The sequence below is a fragment of the Schistocerca piceifrons genome, chromosome 1 (genome assembly GCF_021461385.2).
Source record: "Schistocerca piceifrons isolate TAMUIC-IGC-003096 chromosome 1, iqSchPice1.1, whole genome shotgun sequence".
NCBI classification, from domain to species: domain Eukaryota; kingdom Metazoa; phylum Arthropoda; class Insecta; order Orthoptera; family Acrididae; genus Schistocerca; species Schistocerca piceifrons.
The window spans coordinates 748,291,746-748,309,509 of record NC_060138.1 but is presented as its reverse complement, the minus strand read 5'-3'; the positions used below and the strand labels follow the sequence as shown (position 1 = coordinate 748,309,509).

Below are 17,764 nucleotides of genomic sequence, written 5' to 3'. Positions count from 1 at the left end.
GTAAATTCGAAGCTCCAGCGACAGGCAACAAGCAGATAGGTGACGAAGAATGTAGTGGCAAGGGAAGTTCTAAGAAGATCACTGCCAGGGCAAACATCAGTCATCGGGAGTCAGAGTATGCAGGACTGATGACTCGTTCCTGGACTAGGAGGACGTAACACCGAGACGCTGTTCTCTTAAGGAGAGAGCAATGTCGCAGAGGAAGCTGAGTAGCACAGTCGCCATAGTGTAGTGGTTATATACTACACTGTTGCATGGGGGGTTGCGAGTTCAAAACTCACCTGAACTGTAAAATATTAATTTCTATATTCGGTTCGTGTACATTCTAGAAGTATCAACAAATGTCAAGAATCATTTTACTGGAATGTTCTGTAACTGTATATATACAGTATGTGTTTTGGCCAGAGGCAGTTCGCTCTTGTATGTGCAAGTGCTGAATAAACCTTTGTTAAGTGAAGTTAGTGTTCAAATATGGCAAAAATCACAAAAAATTGGGAACTTTAAGAATTTCAAACCCAAAAACAAAATTCCAAAGCACCTACAATTTTGGATTTTACCTAATTTTGATAAGTAGAATAAAATGACAAAAAAATTACAAAATTCTAAATCATCCAGGTTGAAATTTACTTTTTTATTCATTGATTTCACATGGATTGACCTATCTGTTGAAATGTTTTTACCGACTGGCCACATGGTGAGGCTTAGGTTTTTAATAAATACCCCCACACTTTCTTGACTGAAGTTCCTACATCTTTTGTTGTGCAGCAGGAATATAATTTTGGTAGTGATACAAATAAAGCTGCATGTAACTACTTACAATAGCATCAATTCATGTTGTAGCAGTAGGTGTAACTCCTGTGCACTGATCAAAATTTAGATTTAGTCAATTTCTGGCTTTAAATATGGAGCAGATTTGTCATCACTTCTTATATCTATATTGAAGTCAGCAGATATATAAGTAGTTTCTTAGATTTTCAGTTTTTATTTTATGTAACAATGTTTCAAATGTATCCATGAATACAGAGCTTATGTGGTAACCAGGGATGCAATACATACTGACGGATAACATGTTATGCTCTCTACATTATATACACCAACTTTCAAATGTAACTTCAATATCAGGTTATGGACTGGACTAATAGGAGACATCAAATCTCTCTGAAAGTTTGTGGCAGATTAAAACTGTGTCCCAGACTGGGCCTTGAACTTGGAACATTTGCCCTTCATGAGAAAGTGCTATTGAAGCACGACTCATGATCCACTCTCACAGTTTTACTTCTGCCAGTATCTCATCTCCTACCATTCAAACTTCACAGAAGTTCTTCTGCATACCTTGCAGAACTAGCACTCCTGGGAAAAAGGATACCGTGGAGACACGGCTCAGCCACAGCTCCAGAATGAATTTTTCACTCTGCAGCAGTATGTGTGCTGATATGAATCTTCCAGCCAAATGCGCCCCAAGTATGAGTCCTGGTTTAGCACAGTTTTAATGTAACAAGAAGTTTCAAATCAGTGTACACTTCGCTGCAGAATGAAAATTCATTCTGGAGTCAAAGTCTCTCTCACAGGAAATAGGCAAGAAACTGCTTATAAAATTGTAAGTACTGGCTTTAGGATCGAATCAACCCCCACGCCCCACAAAGAACAGGAAACATAATTTCGGCTTAATAACAATATGCATGTTGGGTATAGTTAATAATTTTTTTCCATTTGTATCTGTGATTGGAATATGTGACGCAATAAAATGTGTCACCGTTGTGTACTTTACAGTGAGTCATAGACCACCATAATTGCAGATGTTACCGAGAGCCTTTCTTATGCATAAAAGTAAGCTATTACTCAGACTGATCGTTATAGCTGGTAACGTTCTTTTAGACGTGTTTAGCTTACAGTAGGTCTTTAATCCTGTTTAACGGCAAAATTATTAAGCCTACGACCCGTATACATTAAAAAAGATGAAAATCATTTACCTGATGCAAATTCTTGTAGGCGTTTTCTCTTCGCGTTTAATGCACGCTGCATACCCGATTCGAATGATTCTAACATTTTACTAACTTCATCATCCAAGTTTAAATTTAAAGTATCTTCGTCAGCTTGTATGGGATACGTGTCCTCCGCTGCTCTTTTTCTCACAGGCCTAACATTTTCCATCGGTTTTATGGGCATCTTGACTGGCTTTGATTCCAATAAATCATCGTCTGAGAGATCACTGATCGTATCTGAAACTGCTGACTTCTTTTGTGGGAATGACGCTTTTTTAATACCAGCTTTCGGCATGTTTCCTTCGAATTTTTCAAACTTGCCGCTACGATTTACCCTGCAATCGAAAGATCAAAGATGTATGAATGTTCAAAATTTCAAATCTTTGAAAATGCGTTTCATGTAATCAGAGAGAATCGAGGTAAATTTGAGGAATTAAAAAAATAAATGAGTCATATCTAAATTTTTGAACAATGATATGTTTTAGGGTTTCTCAATCATAACTGAGCCCTGTGTTATTTTGGACTTTTTTTAATACGTCGCGTGTTTTAGTAATGTGTAATTTTGTAAACTATAAGTGGAATTTAAGAAAGTATAATGGTTCTAGAATTTCTCTGTAACCCTTTCTCGTGCAACTGCACAAATTCGTATTTAGTTTAATAACCGAACTAGTTCCAGAGATACAAGTGCTTGTTGGCGGCACAAGTTTTATGGACAGCTTGGACAGAGCCGGTTTGAAGGTGGATTTGAGTGATCGTGTAGTACTGTAGTATGGGTGAAGTGGTAATTATTAGGTAGTATCACAGTAGATTAGTTTGTAATTAACTGTATTCGTATATATTATGAATGGCTTGAGTTACGTATATGTAATTTTGCCGCCTTCGAAAAGGCGGTTTTATTGTGTAATGTCAATAATGGAAACTGCAGTAAGTGGTATCCTGTAGTACTGTTAAACAGAGAACATTTACTTACAGGGCTTTATAAACTGGTTCATATTCGTTCAATTATTTCATCGTTGCATTTTATTTTCAGATCTCTCATGTGTAATCGTCCATTTAGTCGCTACTTATTGTATGAAATGGAGATCTTCACACATGTTACAGATCACTATATTATTTGTTAAACATAAATCGTATTAGTTAAGTTTCCTCATAATGCTACCTATGTGTTTTATTCTGTTGTAGTGCATCCTAAAGCCTTCACAGCCGTGCAAATCGGAATGGTAGTTATAAAAGGTAGTTAATTTTTCGTAGTTGTATGCACACCTCAGCAGATAAGCGGTAGTGCATTTTATTTCTACTTATCGCCCAGACCGATATCGCTTTTGGAAGCATGCGAAACGGCCAGAATTGCTGTAAACGATGTGTGTTTCTCAACGTAGTATAGTTTTCTTGCAATGGCATTGTCATAACGAGAATGCGTATGTTCATGAGAATGGGTGCTCTCAATCCCAGCTGACATGAAAGTCTGATTGGAAACTAATGGTATTGCACACGAGGACTCGGTGGTATAAGAATTGCATGGGAAAGCATTAATTTCTCGTGTCCCATATATGATGCCGAAATATGAGCCTAAGTACTGTAACAATGTATATTGCATTTCTAAAGTGGTAGCCTGACCAAAGGAGCACATTTCAAGTTAACAGGAATTACTTGTACCAGGGAAACTATTGGAATCTTAACAATTTGTGTGAAAATTTCAGTGGTTCCTCCTGTTTGTGTAATGTGGAGGAAAAAATTCCTACAGGTTAGCTCTGTCCCCCTTGCTGCAGTTTGGTGGTGGCAATTCATTCTGATGGACAGCTGGTTGATGGTCACACCCACATTAAATGCTGAGCAGAAATTGCAGCAGAGCTGGTATGACTGACTGCTTTCATAGATGGCAGAGATTCTGATGGTGCAGGATAACCCTGTGACAAGGTGGGAGTGGGATGCACTGGGTGGGTGAATTGGGCTAGTCTTGCATCAGGACCTTCCACAGCGATTGTAGGATGATTGAGAGTGAGGTAAAATTGATCGTGGAAGTCAAGTCTTCATGCCACGCAATATATGGAAGACACTTAAACTGGAAGCATGTAGTGTCATTTGTGTGCAATTTCGCTCCATGGCCTGCTAGATGACTTAAGTTTACAAATACACCTATGTATAGGGCAGGGACTAATTTGTTACGTATGCTGAAAACTTTCCTATATTTTCATATTACAATCTGTATGATGAGATGAAGTCGTTTAGCAAACATGTCTATATTGAGAAAAATACTAATGATAATTCTGCACATAAAGTTTTTTTGAGAAGCAAGGTTCTACTGCAAAGATCTTTTTTTCTGTATAGCGATTTGATACCACAGCTGTCCTGTGGCAGACAAACAACGATAAAATCTTATAACTGTTCCGCTTGTATTTCATGTTGAAGGAATCTGTTGAAGTTAAAGGAGAAACCAATTGGTTAGATCTAGAGAAACAATGTGAAGAGAAAGTATATTGTTTTACAATATTGAAAAAATCCATGGTGTGTGTGTGTGTGTGTGTGTGTGTGTGTGTGTGTGTGTGTGTGTGTCAAAGGATCATTATATTTTATTTAGTTGCGTTACCTACTGTTATTTCAAGATTGTCATCTGCTGAGACATCACATGTCTTTAGAGATAAACTTAAACAGAAACCAGTGAACTATGATGGATATCGATTAAGAGCACAAAAGTTTTAAATTACAAAGGTTGGAAGAAAAAAAGAACTTCAAAGTGATGGAAGTTAAAACTGAAGGATGAGCAAGATAGGAAAAGACAGAAGTAGTACAGAGAAAATCTTAAACCATTGGGCAAGACAAAGCACCACCACAAGAGTTCTTATTACAGTAGCAGATCATTAGGGAAAGCAGTTACTGAGGGGAATTGAGGTTTGCCAAACAGCCCAAGGAAATTTAAAGCAGAGGCAACAAAATTGTTGATGAGCTACTAGAATTTCCGAGAAAGCTGAATCTAGCTCGTAAATTCAAAAAGGTAGATAAAAATCTGCATGAAGAAACAAAAGCTAATGTTGTAGACTTCTCTTCCTGATTACATAAGCAGGACAGAATAGGCAAAAAATATAGTGTTACCATAAAAATGCCCGAACTAGGAAGAAAGAATCAGTGCAGAAAGGCAGATGAAGACTCGTACTCAAGCGTATGAAGAGTTAGTGAAGGACTATGCTGACTGAATAAAATAATCAGTTTTTTGTGCTTTGACCATCATTTGTATTTCGTGATACCCTTATGCTATGTAAAACGTGTGCACAGTGATGTAGGAGGGGGGGACCTTGGCACAAACGCATGCGTGTTTGTATTTGTGGGTGCGCACATGTGTGTGGGCATACCACACTAATACGCAGTTTTGGTGGAAAGTATGGAAATAAAAGTATGAGGATACAAGAATTAATAGATCCTTGTGTATGTGAGCTAGAAAAATTTTGAGTCCATGTCAGAAAGGTGTGAAAGATGAAACTGTAAAGGTCCCCACATGAGCAGCAGATCTCAGCTATCCGTCACTTGCAGTATCACCAGTAATTGGTTGCTCACCTCAACATCCCACTCACGAGCAATTTGATTGAGTATTGTGAAAGTCACTGTCTTGATCATTTCTGCAATGGAAAATGAATTGCTAAGTTTAGCAGTAGTTGTAGATAATTTCCCTTCTCTACATGAATACCTGCAAAATCATAAATTTAAAATAAATGAGAATTATAATTTACTAAATTTGTTTTGAAATTATTTTCTTGGGAACTGTAGATTACTTTACAGAATATATTACATTTTTCACTGACAATAGACGTTGTATACACAGGTCTATATCGAATGTGCTAATACGATGTTTTATGATTATTAGCTTTCAGTTTTTTTTTATTTTAGTCTTATAATTTAATTACCTGGTGTTGCTAGAGAGATGGTGTCAATGGCAGCGCTACTGGTTACTGTCTCTTGTTATAAATTGTATCAAGGAGAGCTAATTATACAAAATGACTAGGGACTTTAAAAAATTTAGTAATGCATACAATTATTCATAAATAACTCTGAAATGTAAGAAAGATCCCATTGTATTATGAATGTTGCTATGAATTTCCTGTCAAGTCTACATTTTTAGTGGAAGTTTCAAAATGTTTATCACTGCAAAATCAGAGGGTATATTATTTCTTGATGTAAATGCCATATTTGGCTTCCACTTCCTTCTTGGAGCAGGTTGGTTGGTTTGGAGATTAAAGAAACTATACTGTGCGGTCTTCAGCCCCTTTTCTCTTTGTTGTTTATGGGCTCTGGATAACTATAAATTCGAACGTCAGTTTCTTACTCAATGTGGGCAAAATGAAACAAAACAGAACTGCACACACATGCTTAACAAATATACAGGTTATAGCCATGTTGCAAGCACATATTGCATGTGATCCAGCAGAATGCCTGGAATTTCATATGACCAGTGATCAGTAACTAGTTGCTGTGATTTGCCCACACATTTGATCTACAAAGCGATCTGTTGCCCATGTGACCAATGGCTGTGAATTGGCACTAGTGTGTGGGTCTCTTAACTCTGCACAAAGTTATCTTCAGTGATGAAACAATTCATTATGAAGTACAATGGAAAGATTTTGATGGATGTAAGTGCAATGAAAAATCAGTTTGTATCTGAATGCATGAAAAATATTAGATTCAGTTGTCAGCATTCAAATTTTATTGTTATGTGAAAAGGAAAGTCTCCGCACTTTGAGGATGTAAAGAGAACATCTATAAATCATGATGCAGTTGTTCAGGTATAATGGTGCAAAACAAATGTGTGCATCCACGTGCTTTATTTACTTCCTCTGACAAAACTTATTCATTTAATACAAAAATTGTAAGATCATAAGGCATTTTGTCAATTTATAATATTTGCTGTCCATAGTGACACACGAATTTAAAAAAAAGTTGCTGGTAAAAAGCAGTATCCAGAGGTTTAGTGGCAGTTAACAACTTGTAACATTTGCATCTCAAGTTGTTTGAGGACTGTTAGGCTCTTCATTGGCAGCCATCATGGTGCACATCTACATATCAACTTGATTACTCTGTTCACAGTAAAGTGCCTGGCAGAGGGTTTAGTGAACCACATTCAAGCAGTCTCTGTACCGTTCCACTCTTGAATAGTGCACGGGAAAAACTAGCACTTTAATTTTTCTGTGCGAGCCCTGACTTCTATTATTTTATTGTGATCTTCATTTCTCCCTAGGTAGGTGGGACCAACAGAATGTTTTAGCAATCTGAGCAGAAAACTAGTGATTGAAGTTCCATGAGAATATCCCGTCGCAATGAAAAACACCTTTGTTTTAATGATTGCCATTCTAACACACGTTTGTCAGTGGCACTATCTCCCCTACTTCACAGTAATAAAAAATTAACTGCCCTTCTTTCAACTTTTTCGATGTTATCCATCAGTACCACCTGATGCAGATTCCACACTGCACAGCAATATTGCAGGATACGGTGTACAAGTGTAGTGTAGTGTAGTAGTCTATTTAGTAGACCTGTTGCACATCCTAAGTGTTCTGCCAATGAATTGCAGTATTTGATTTGTTCCACCCACAATGTTACATTGTTATCGTTCCAATTTAAGTTATTTGTAATTGTAATCCCTAAGTATTTAACTGAATTTACAGCCTTCAGGTTTGTGTGACTTATTGTGTAATCAAAATTTGCGGATTTCTTTTAGTGCTCATGTGAATAACTTAACACTTTTCTTTATTCAGGGTCAATTGGCACTTTTTGCACCATACAGATATTGTATCTAAATCATTTTGCAGTTCGTTTTCATCACCTGATGACTTTACAAGACGGTAAATGACAGCATCATATGCAGACGATCTAAGAGGACTACTCAGATTGTCTCCAATGTCGTTAATATCGATTGGTAACAATAGAAGGCCTATAACACTTCCTTGGGGAGTGCCGGATATTACAAGGGTTGGAACTTTAATAGTGGCAACTATTTATTTACAGCTCGTACAAAATAGATACGTGTTTCAGTTTTACTGACCTTCAAAGTAGTCACCAGCATTGGGTATAACCCATTGCCAGCGATCTGGAAGTCGTAGGATACTCTTAGCAGTGCCAGTTGTGTTGACAGTTCGAGCGGCACAGTCTATTGCCTGATGAATTTGTAGTGTTTCTGAAGCAAATGCCGTGAAGTGTTTCCTTCAGTGTAGAAACAGTTGAACTTATGAGGGCTTAGGTCAGGGGAGGGCAGTAGGTGGTATAGCACGTAGCAGCCCCATCAGTCAAACAAATCAGTAACAGCTTGCACTGTGCATGCTTGAGCTTTGCTCTGTAAAATGGTCAGGTCCTGCAGGAAGTGTCATCACTTTTGTCTCTAAGCTGGTCGTAGGTTGTGTTCCAAAAATGAACATGAGTACTATGTCTTGTGAGTCGGTGGTTGGTAAAACAATTCAGTTAATAGTTTAGTCCAATTGTCAAGTATAACCTCTGCCCGTACTAATTCGCAGAAACTATCTACTTAAATTTTACCACAAGGTAAACTACTTCTGGCAGCAATAAATACCACCCACTGTATTTAATCTATCCTTTCTCAACACTGTTAGGTCATTTGAAAAAATTTTGGTTGAACTTATTTCTGGTTTTAGCCAGCTTTCTGTACCCATAACCATTTGAGTTTCAGTGCTTTCTATTAGGGCTTGGAGCTCTGGCTATTTCCCACCACAACTATGACAATTTAAAACTACAATACAGATTGTTGGTACAACCACCATAGTGTGTTTTTCCTGCCGCCTTTTAGATGGATGCCCTTCCTGTGGTTTCCTGAGACCCTTTAACCCAAAAACTCGCCCAGTCCCTTCCACAAAGCCCCCTCAATAGCCATGTAGTAGTTTGCTGTATGTAGTGTACTCTTGACCTATTAAGTGGAACCCGGAAACCCACCACCTGGTGGTGCAAGTCAAGGAATCTGCAGTCTACACAGTTACAGAACCCCATGAGACTCTGATTCAGACCCTCCACTTGGCTCTGCACCAAAGGACTGCAGTCGGTCCTGTCGACGGAGCTGCAGATTGCAAGCTCTGCCTTAATCTCACAAGCGAGACTGGCAGTCTTTACTGTTTCTGCTAACTGCCCGAAACCAGAGAGAATATCCTCCGATCCAAAGCAACACACATCAGTGGTACTGACAAGGGCCACCACCTGCAGTTGGCTGCACCCTGTACTCTTCATGGCATCCGGAAGCACCCTTTCCACATCCGGAATGATTCCCCCCTCCCCCGATATGCACATGGAGTGCACACTGGCTTCCTTCCCCTCCTTGGCAGTCTTATTCCTAAGAGGCCCTATTACATGCCTAACGTTGGAGCTCCCAATTACCAGCAAACCTACCCTCTGAATGCCCAGACCTTGCATGCCGAGAACCTTCCTCTGGAACAAGATGGATGACTTCATCTGGCTTAGAGACTTCATCAGCCACAGATAACACCTGAAACATGTTTGTCAAACAAACCAGGGAGGCCGTACGATCATCCCCTTGGAAAATCTTTCACTGCCTGCCATACTTTGGAATGAGTTCCCACATGACTGGGTGAGGGGTCAACCTCAGTGCAGGCAGTACCTGGGGCGGCCACAGCAGTGGACCGATTGGGGGACACGTGGGACGTGCTAGACGTCCCTCCCTCCCATCCCTGTGTCCGACCCCCTCCACACTCACACTCTCTCTCTCTCTCTCTCTCTCTCTCTCTCTCTCTCTCTCTCTCTCTCTCTCTCTCTCTCTCCCCCTCCACCCCTTGCCAGCAGCCTCAAGCTATGTGACTGAAGCCAACACCACCTGGAGCTCTGAATGAAGGGTCTCCAATTCACCTGTCATCTGTACGCACCAATCACAGTTCCTATCCAGTACTGAAGTTGATCCTGTTTGTAGCTCATAAAAATATGTAACAAACAAATGGTGTACCCACCTTATTAGTGGCAGGAAGTTGAGGTGCTCTCTAAGTATTATTGTTTGGAGTTTGAATATTTTACTGCTCTTCCTGATCTTATGTTTCACTATCCCCAAGTAAGTGTGTTGGTAAGTTTGTGAAGTGGCACTATGTACTCACAAAACTGACAGGCAAGTAGAAACACTCATCTGGAGTAAGAGCACTATGTCTGACTCAGGCAGCACAGCAAATCATGGTCAGACTGTGCATGAATGACTGCAAAGAGAGAGTGAAAAGAGACAGCTTGTCATCTTAGCTGTACTTTAACTTGGGATGTGAGTGTTAATGGTGAGAAACCACCACTGTTTGTCCAATGTCTCTCACTAGGAAACCAGCACACATTAATCTGTGTCCCATTTGTCCATCATTGCTCATATTGAATGGTGCAAGAGGCAACATACCCTGGCTAGTCTTGAGCTTGTAATAAATATAAGCGGAGCCTCACCAATTCTGTACTCCAGTTTCTCTATTATTTTTCCCAGAGAAAGGCCTTAACAACCGTGGTGAAATAGTTTTGTTCATTTAATGACAGTTATATGTGACATGGCTCGGCACTCGCGAAACAGCTAAGTTAACTGACTCCAATTGGAGAGGTCTATGCATCATGTATATAATGTTCATTAGTTTTTATGATCTATGTTGAAATATAATTTTCACATATCACATAGTTTTGTATGAAGATGTTATGTTGGTTGTGTATTGTTTAACACATATCTGTTGTTCATTTATTTCAGAGAGCAGGCTGTACTGGGAGTTGCTGTGTGTTATTTTATTTGGTCATAAAAAGCAAATGACAGACTGAGTGGAGGTGAAACATCAACACACACTATTTCCAGTTGGAGTTACCAGTGAGGCACTGCAGGACATCCAGTTACAATAAGTAAGAACAAAACATGCTCATAATTGAAGTTGGGGTACAAATATCTGCAAATAGAGCTTGTAAACTATTGGGTACTTCATTTTTCTGAAACTGTAGAATTCTTTAAAAGAATCACCTTGCTAAATATGTGGGCCTGGTGATAGCAAACTGCCTGACATAATAGGAAAATAGCATTTCTGATTTACCATGAGAACCAAAATTTGTCGTTTAGTCACAAGACTTCAATTTTACCAAATCACTAATATGGAAGTGAAGCAAACCACTGGCATGTTATTTAAAATCATTGTAGAAGTGTAATACACTTACACATGCTAAAGAAATGTGACCACTGAGAAATTTTAATCTAGAGGATGGCGGTGATAAAACATACAAATCACTTCATTTAGCAAACATTGCATGTTAAAAGAGCAAGTTTGTAGAGGAGTAGTGCAGTTCATGAACAAAAATTACTACTACTTTTGGACAAAACTACCAAATATAAGTTGAAATGGGAAGTGGAAAAAACAAACTGACAGTTTGTATTGCCCTGTTAGTTTTATTTCCTATCAAAATGGCCAGATTTTCTTGGCAAATTAATAGTTATATGGCCCAACTATGTTAATTGTTGTGTGCTACTTTCATCTCAGAGTTTTGAGAATTGCACTAGATTCTGAGATAGTTGTTAGACAAAAATGTTGATTTTATTCTCTGGAATGGCATAGAGCAAATGTGAGCCAGTAGTTTGCACAGGGACTAGCTGCACAGTCCCAACTGCAATTATAGGCAGCTGTAGTAGCAAATAAAGAAAACCGGTTAACCCGTCAGTCAAGTTCCAAGAAGTACTATCACTGTTGTTCTGCAGTATTTCTCAAATGATTTTAAAGAAACTCAATAGTCAAAGTAGCCTCATACTGGCAGATTGAAATTAGGCAAGTATATGCAGAAATCTTGCATTGCTATTCTAGGTAAGATACTAAAGGTGGTGGTTTGCTTTCCTCCATCCTGTTATAAAGTGTGAAATATGTGTCTGTTTTGTGGATGCCTGGTGAGTATTTGTACAGTGTATTTTTGGGTTTGTGTTATTAAGGGAAAGGAGCAGTTTTAAACCGGTGCCAAAACGTAGCCTACTAGGGATGGGAGAAACCAAAGGGTTAAAACTGATACTGTTATTTTAGTTCTGAATAAAGGATATTTTTCATTTTGTATTTTATTATTTTTTGTTAATAATTGTGTAAAAAGAACAAAATATTAATTGGCCATAGCAGTGCTAAAACTTGTGGTTCTCAAAAAACCTTCTGTAGAAAGTGAGTAATTTTTATTAGACAAATTTAGATTGCTTTGTAATAGAAAATGGGAAAAGCAGTCATCCTAATTTAATGACAATGCTAACAGAAATGAGCAGTAGGTAGATGGGATAAGAATTGGTACAGCAAGGCTGAGACATTAATGTATCTGTTGCCATGTAGCATGGCCTATGGTACGCATAGACATGTAGTGTGCCAAGCTCGCCTCCATGTGGTCAATATGGTGGTTTCTCACTGTCATCGGACACCCATTGTATTAAAGAATGGCACAACTCCTCATATTGGAAGTATTTTATGAAGTGTGTATCAGTGAAGTACAGTGCCCCATTTGCTTCAAAAGATTAAAAACGGCAGCTACAACAAACTTGCGAGAATTTGTTCATAGTTAACTATTGAAATAGAAAGTAGCTGAGCTTGTAGCCCTTGAAAATGGACAGATTAACATGAAACCGAGTTCTTCAGTCTCGGTATAGTGAATAGAAAGAAAGTGTACTGACTCCCCTTGTTCAGGGGTTCCACCACAAGATATCAGTTGCTCCGCTTGTGACCCATGGATGTATGTGTTACTACTGCAAAAATAGCACAAGTGCTCATCTGTTCATGAAATTTACAGTGTGGATTGGATTGAGCCTCTGTAAAGTTACACGGAACACACAGCATGTGTTCCAAACCTCCGTCTCGGTTCTTCTGTTGCTAATGTCTAGCAAACATCCGCATTTGGCTTACATATGATGTCAATGAAAGTTGACATTTATGTTAAGTTTCTACAGGAAGATAATGAAAGTTTTACAGAATTGTACTTGTGCAAGATGAGAAAGTCTATTACTGACAGATCATCACTGCAACTCGTGTACTCCATGATACCAAAACAGTGTTGCTGTACAGAAAATAGCTGAGACCCCATTGGATAAGTATTGAGATATTCCAAAGGCATTGCCAGTAGTTAATCTTCGAAGTTGGGGAGTTCATTCAGAAGCAAAGCTGTTAGTTTTTATCGGCGAGAATGCTTCTCCATTTCATTAATGGTTTGTGAGACTGTATTTTTGTATACAAAGCATCACTGCAAAAATAAGTGCATCTGCCAAGTTGTTCATACATCTAATGAACAATCCCATTGATTTGCTACTTTTGAATCATTTTGCTTTAATTTTCTTGAAGAATTTTATTCCATTGGCTACTGAGTTACTGCAGGAATGATCTTTCGTCTGTTTGTTGAAATGACTTTGGATCAGAGTGAGTGGAAGTTAACTTGGGGCAAACTTTCAATTCTGCAAAAGTATCTTGTCAGTAAAAATTGTAGTTGTCGTCATTAAAAAGTAAATCAGTGTTATTACATCAACTGTTTCTTATGTACTTTATGGCATGAATATCACCTGAAAATGCCCATATTCTTCTGGTTTCATCTACTACATTTGATAGAAAGCAGGTATCTATTTTTTATGTCAGTAATTTGTAGCCATTGCCAGACATTTTTATTCAGTTGACTACTGCAAGAAGAGAATGCAATATGTTTCATTCCAGCTTGCTTTGACTGGTTAATTACTTGATTCAGTATATGTAAGAAGTCACTAGGAGTGGCCTTGAGACTTGTATGTACAGCAACAGGTTGAATCTTATTATGCAACAGAGCTTAAACGTGAACACTAGCAAGTGATTTGCAAGGTTATTATTACAGTCCTCCAGAATATATTCCCCTAAATCGAAGAAACCACCAACTTCCTGTGAAGTGTTCCTGAAGTGTAACTTTTCTTGGAGCTTAACTTTACCTAGAATCAGCACACCTTTGTTTTCTTCATGTTCTTCCCAAAAATAATCCTTAATTGCTTCCACAGCATGTGTGTTAATTCTACATGAGCATTTGAGATCATTTGCTAAATTTCAGGGACTTGTTTCAGAATGCTGTTGCAACAATCTGTACTTCAGACAACGTTTCTGTCCATTGGGCTACTTAATTTTTAAGAGCATGCTGTTGAGAAGAAACTCATTATCATGCCACACTTCTTTGTTGTTTTTCGATTGGTATTTCTTTAACATAGTGGCAAGTACAATTTCTGTTTGTTACGGACCGTGAGTTTACAGTGGTCTAAGACATTTGACTAAGCCATCTTACGCTTTTCATTCGAGAGATACATACACATGAGATTGATTTCAGCATTCCCTGTTCTTAATTTGTTAAATAACTGCAAAACTTCCTGTTTCTTGCTCTTAGAGTTTGTTGTTAACGTAATCACTGCTCCGTCTCGTAGCTAATGCATTCCCTACAGTTTCCTCATCAGAATACACTGGACTGACAGACGTCGCAACCGCGTCTTGTTTAATGCCGGATTTCAGGCAAGGGTATTACATGTCCCCTTACGGCCTTGTCAAGTTGGGGGGTCTTGGTGGACACGCCAGAAGGCGAGGTTTTAACTGAACACTTTTTTTATTGTCACCACATCATTCAGATAAGCTCCTGTCAGGTGTTCTGTAGGACTGCGGAGATGAGGAAGCTCAATTTCTTCTTGCATAATGGGGAAGTCTACAACCTTCTCCCTGTGGAAAGTGGAATCAGCTTTGTCTGTAGCCAGTGACATTGCTCCAGGACCTGGTGAGATCCATTATGCCATGCTTTGTCGTCTGTGCCCTGAAGCAAAAGGACAGCTCCATTCTTGTGTTGTCAGATTTGGTTTGATGGAGAGTACCCATGATTTGGAAGGAGGCAATATTAATTTCATTCTGGAAACCAGGCAAAGACTGTACTGTTCCTAACAGTTACCGGAGTGTAGCTCTTACTGTTTGTATGGTTAAGACTCTTGGATGCTCATTTAACCACCGCGTCATCTGGCTGCTAGCGTCCCGAGGTCACCTGAGCTGCTCCCAGTGCGGTTTCAGGCATTGTCGTTCCACTCTTGGCAACTTAATTCTACTGGAGTCAGCGATACAAGAGCCCTTCTTACGCTGAAACCATTTGGTTTGTGTTTTGTGACCTCAAAAAACATAAAACACTACTTGGATGTACAACATCCTTCGTCAACTTCATTATTGGAGACTACGTGGATGCCTGCCACTTCTTATCCAATCCTTTCTCGAGGACCAGCATTTTCAATATCGTATTGACGATGGTATTTCTGACTGCTTTGTTCAGAAGAATGGTGTCCCCCCCCCCCAAGGCAGTGTCACATTGTTTGCCATCACTATCAGTGGCATGTCCTTTGCAGTCAGGAGCCCTGTCAAATTCTCTTTGTGGAAGACTTTGCAACCTCCTATTTTTCCTCTGATCTTAAGACGACGACAAGGCAGTTACAACTGACCTGATGCTCATTGAAGTTTTAACCAACCAGTGCTCACAATGGGGGACAATATTTTACAGTTTTCAAAAAATTGTGCACTATTGGAGTTTATTATTTGACTCAAAATTAACTTGACTCCCACACCTGAAAAACCTACGAACAAAGGGCTTCCAGTCTGAAAAATCATGAGTAGCTGACAGGTCCCACCTCCTGCAGTTTTATAGGGCCTTGGTTTGATCATGTTTAATCTATGGCAGTGTGGTCTGCAGATCAGCCCATACATCCTACCTCAAAACGTTAAGACACTGTCCTCCATGGGGCATTTGTATATCGACTGGATCCTTTTGTAAAAGCCATGTTCAGAGTCTGTGTGCAGAGGCTGGTGAACCACCACTCTGGATTTGACGACATAGCCTTTTGGCTTGACAGGCAATGAAAATCTCACCATCACCCTGGTCATTGGCATGTAGTACAGTGGTCCAACTCACCTTTGAACAGCTGTTGAGAAACTGGCCCCATATGGCCAAGCCATTTGTGAAACATGCTACAGACTGTCTCAAGGCTCTGGATGTATCAGACTTCAAAATATACAGCCAGGGATGGTACACATTGCTGCCTTGGTGTCTTCTTCAAAGGCACTAAGTGATTTTAAGCTGGATGCAGTACAACAAAAGTTGTACTCCAGATTATGTTTTTACTACTGTTTTCGTCCATTTTAAGTATGTGCCACAGTTTTATCGTTGTTTATACAATGTGTCCCAGCAAGAGACTATCCTCGGTTGACCTGCTGTTTTTTCTGAAAGGGTTTTGAAGTGTGTCATCCGGAACAATTTACAGATGATGATGATGCGGAATTACATGGTATTCTGATGGCACTGGAAAGAATTCAGACATCGCCATATAAGGTTTCTTGTCTGTTCACACTCACTTAGTGCACTACAAGCACTTCACCAAATGTATCCAGTAAACCAGTTGATTCAGTTCATCCATGACTCCTTATAGCAGCTCCAATTCTGTGGTAAGGAGGTGGTCTTTTGCCGGGTACCTGGCCACATCTGGATACAAGGAAACGACATGGCTGACAAAGCCTCCAAGGACGCGTGTTGGGATAGTGTTGTCCATCAATGTCCCATCTCGTTGCACACCATCATCTAATTTTCTGACACACATCATGCATCAGTGGGAGATTGAATGGTTGCAGGTGACAGAAAACAAACTGTGGTCCCTCAAATCAACCACACAGGCATGATTGAATGAAAGGAGGTTCTGCTTGCCAGACTGCACATTGGATGTAGCCCTTTTACACACCACTTCCTCCTCTGGTGGGAAGATCCACCACTCTCTGAAGGTTGTGGTGTGGCAATTCAGTTCAGCGTATTTTGACATCGTGTGTCCTATACACTGATATTAAGGCAGCCCTCTGTCTCAATGGCAATCTGCCCATCATCCTCACAATACTGATTCCAGTGTTGCGAGAGTGGTGAAATTTTGTGGACTGTCAGGCCTCATCCCTAAATTGATGGAGAAGGAAGACAGACTTTAATACATTATAATGTGCTCGGCATATGGAGACAGCCTTCGTCCCCACCCATGAGATTGGCATGCTAACATTTCGTCAGGGCTCCAATGACCACGATGTTGAGCTTGAGTGCCCCTCACCTCAAATCATAATCATCATTGATTACAACCAGATTTTTTAGCTAGAGTTTCAAAAAATGAGAAACGGTAGAAAAATAATTGTGATTTCCCCCCCCCCCCCCCCCCCCCCCTGTAGTATTCAGCTATTTATCACTTTTTGTTGGAAACAAAAGCAGTGAACGGTGCCTGTTTAAATTGCTATTTTGATTCTATAAATCTTGAAACTGAGGCAGTCAAAAATTTTAAAGTTATTTGTTTTCCTTCTTAGTTAAAGGAAATAATGGAAATAAAAAAACTAAGAACCAGTTATTTCAGGAACTGGTTATTTTAGCGATTTTAAGTCAGTTGAATTCATGTTAAAAACACTAAAACTGGTTGTTTTTGAGATAATGGCCTCTCAGTAGTAGCCTACTCCTCTTGAATGGCATCAAGGGGGCTGCCGGGCTTAACGTTCCCATTCATCAACAAATGGGTCGCCGTCAAGTGTGTCGTGTCCTCACTTCATGACACTGCGTAGAGATTTGGAATTTAAACCAAGAAAGACTGGTGATCAGGACCTTTATGCCACCACATTCCCCCCCCCCCCCCCCCCCCCCCCCCCCCTCCCTGCCCCTCCTTCCCAGTCACATACTGAAGAAAATTTTCAACCACTAGGATTTGATGAGCATACCTCAGAGTAGAGTGCCTCCCACAAGCGCATCTGCAACATGCTTCTGCACAAGCATCTTTTTACAATGTTGCCTAC

General features: G+C 39.6%; 1 protein-coding gene across 1 annotated transcript in view; it reads right to left on the bottom strand.

The window, feature by feature from the left end:
• LOC124712834 (synaptonemal complex protein 3-like) overlaps window positions 1–2,116 on the bottom strand; it is an 80,553-nt gene extending 78,437 nt beyond the window's left edge. The window contains exon 1 of the mRNA XM_047242902.1: window positions 1,971–2,116. Coding sequence (XP_047098858.1) covers window positions 1,971–2,046 — 76 coding nt within the window. The 5' untranslated portion in view covers window positions 2,047–2,116. The remainder of the gene's footprint in view (window positions 1–1,970) is intronic.
• Between the last annotated feature and the right edge of the window lie 15,648 nt (window positions 2,117–17,764).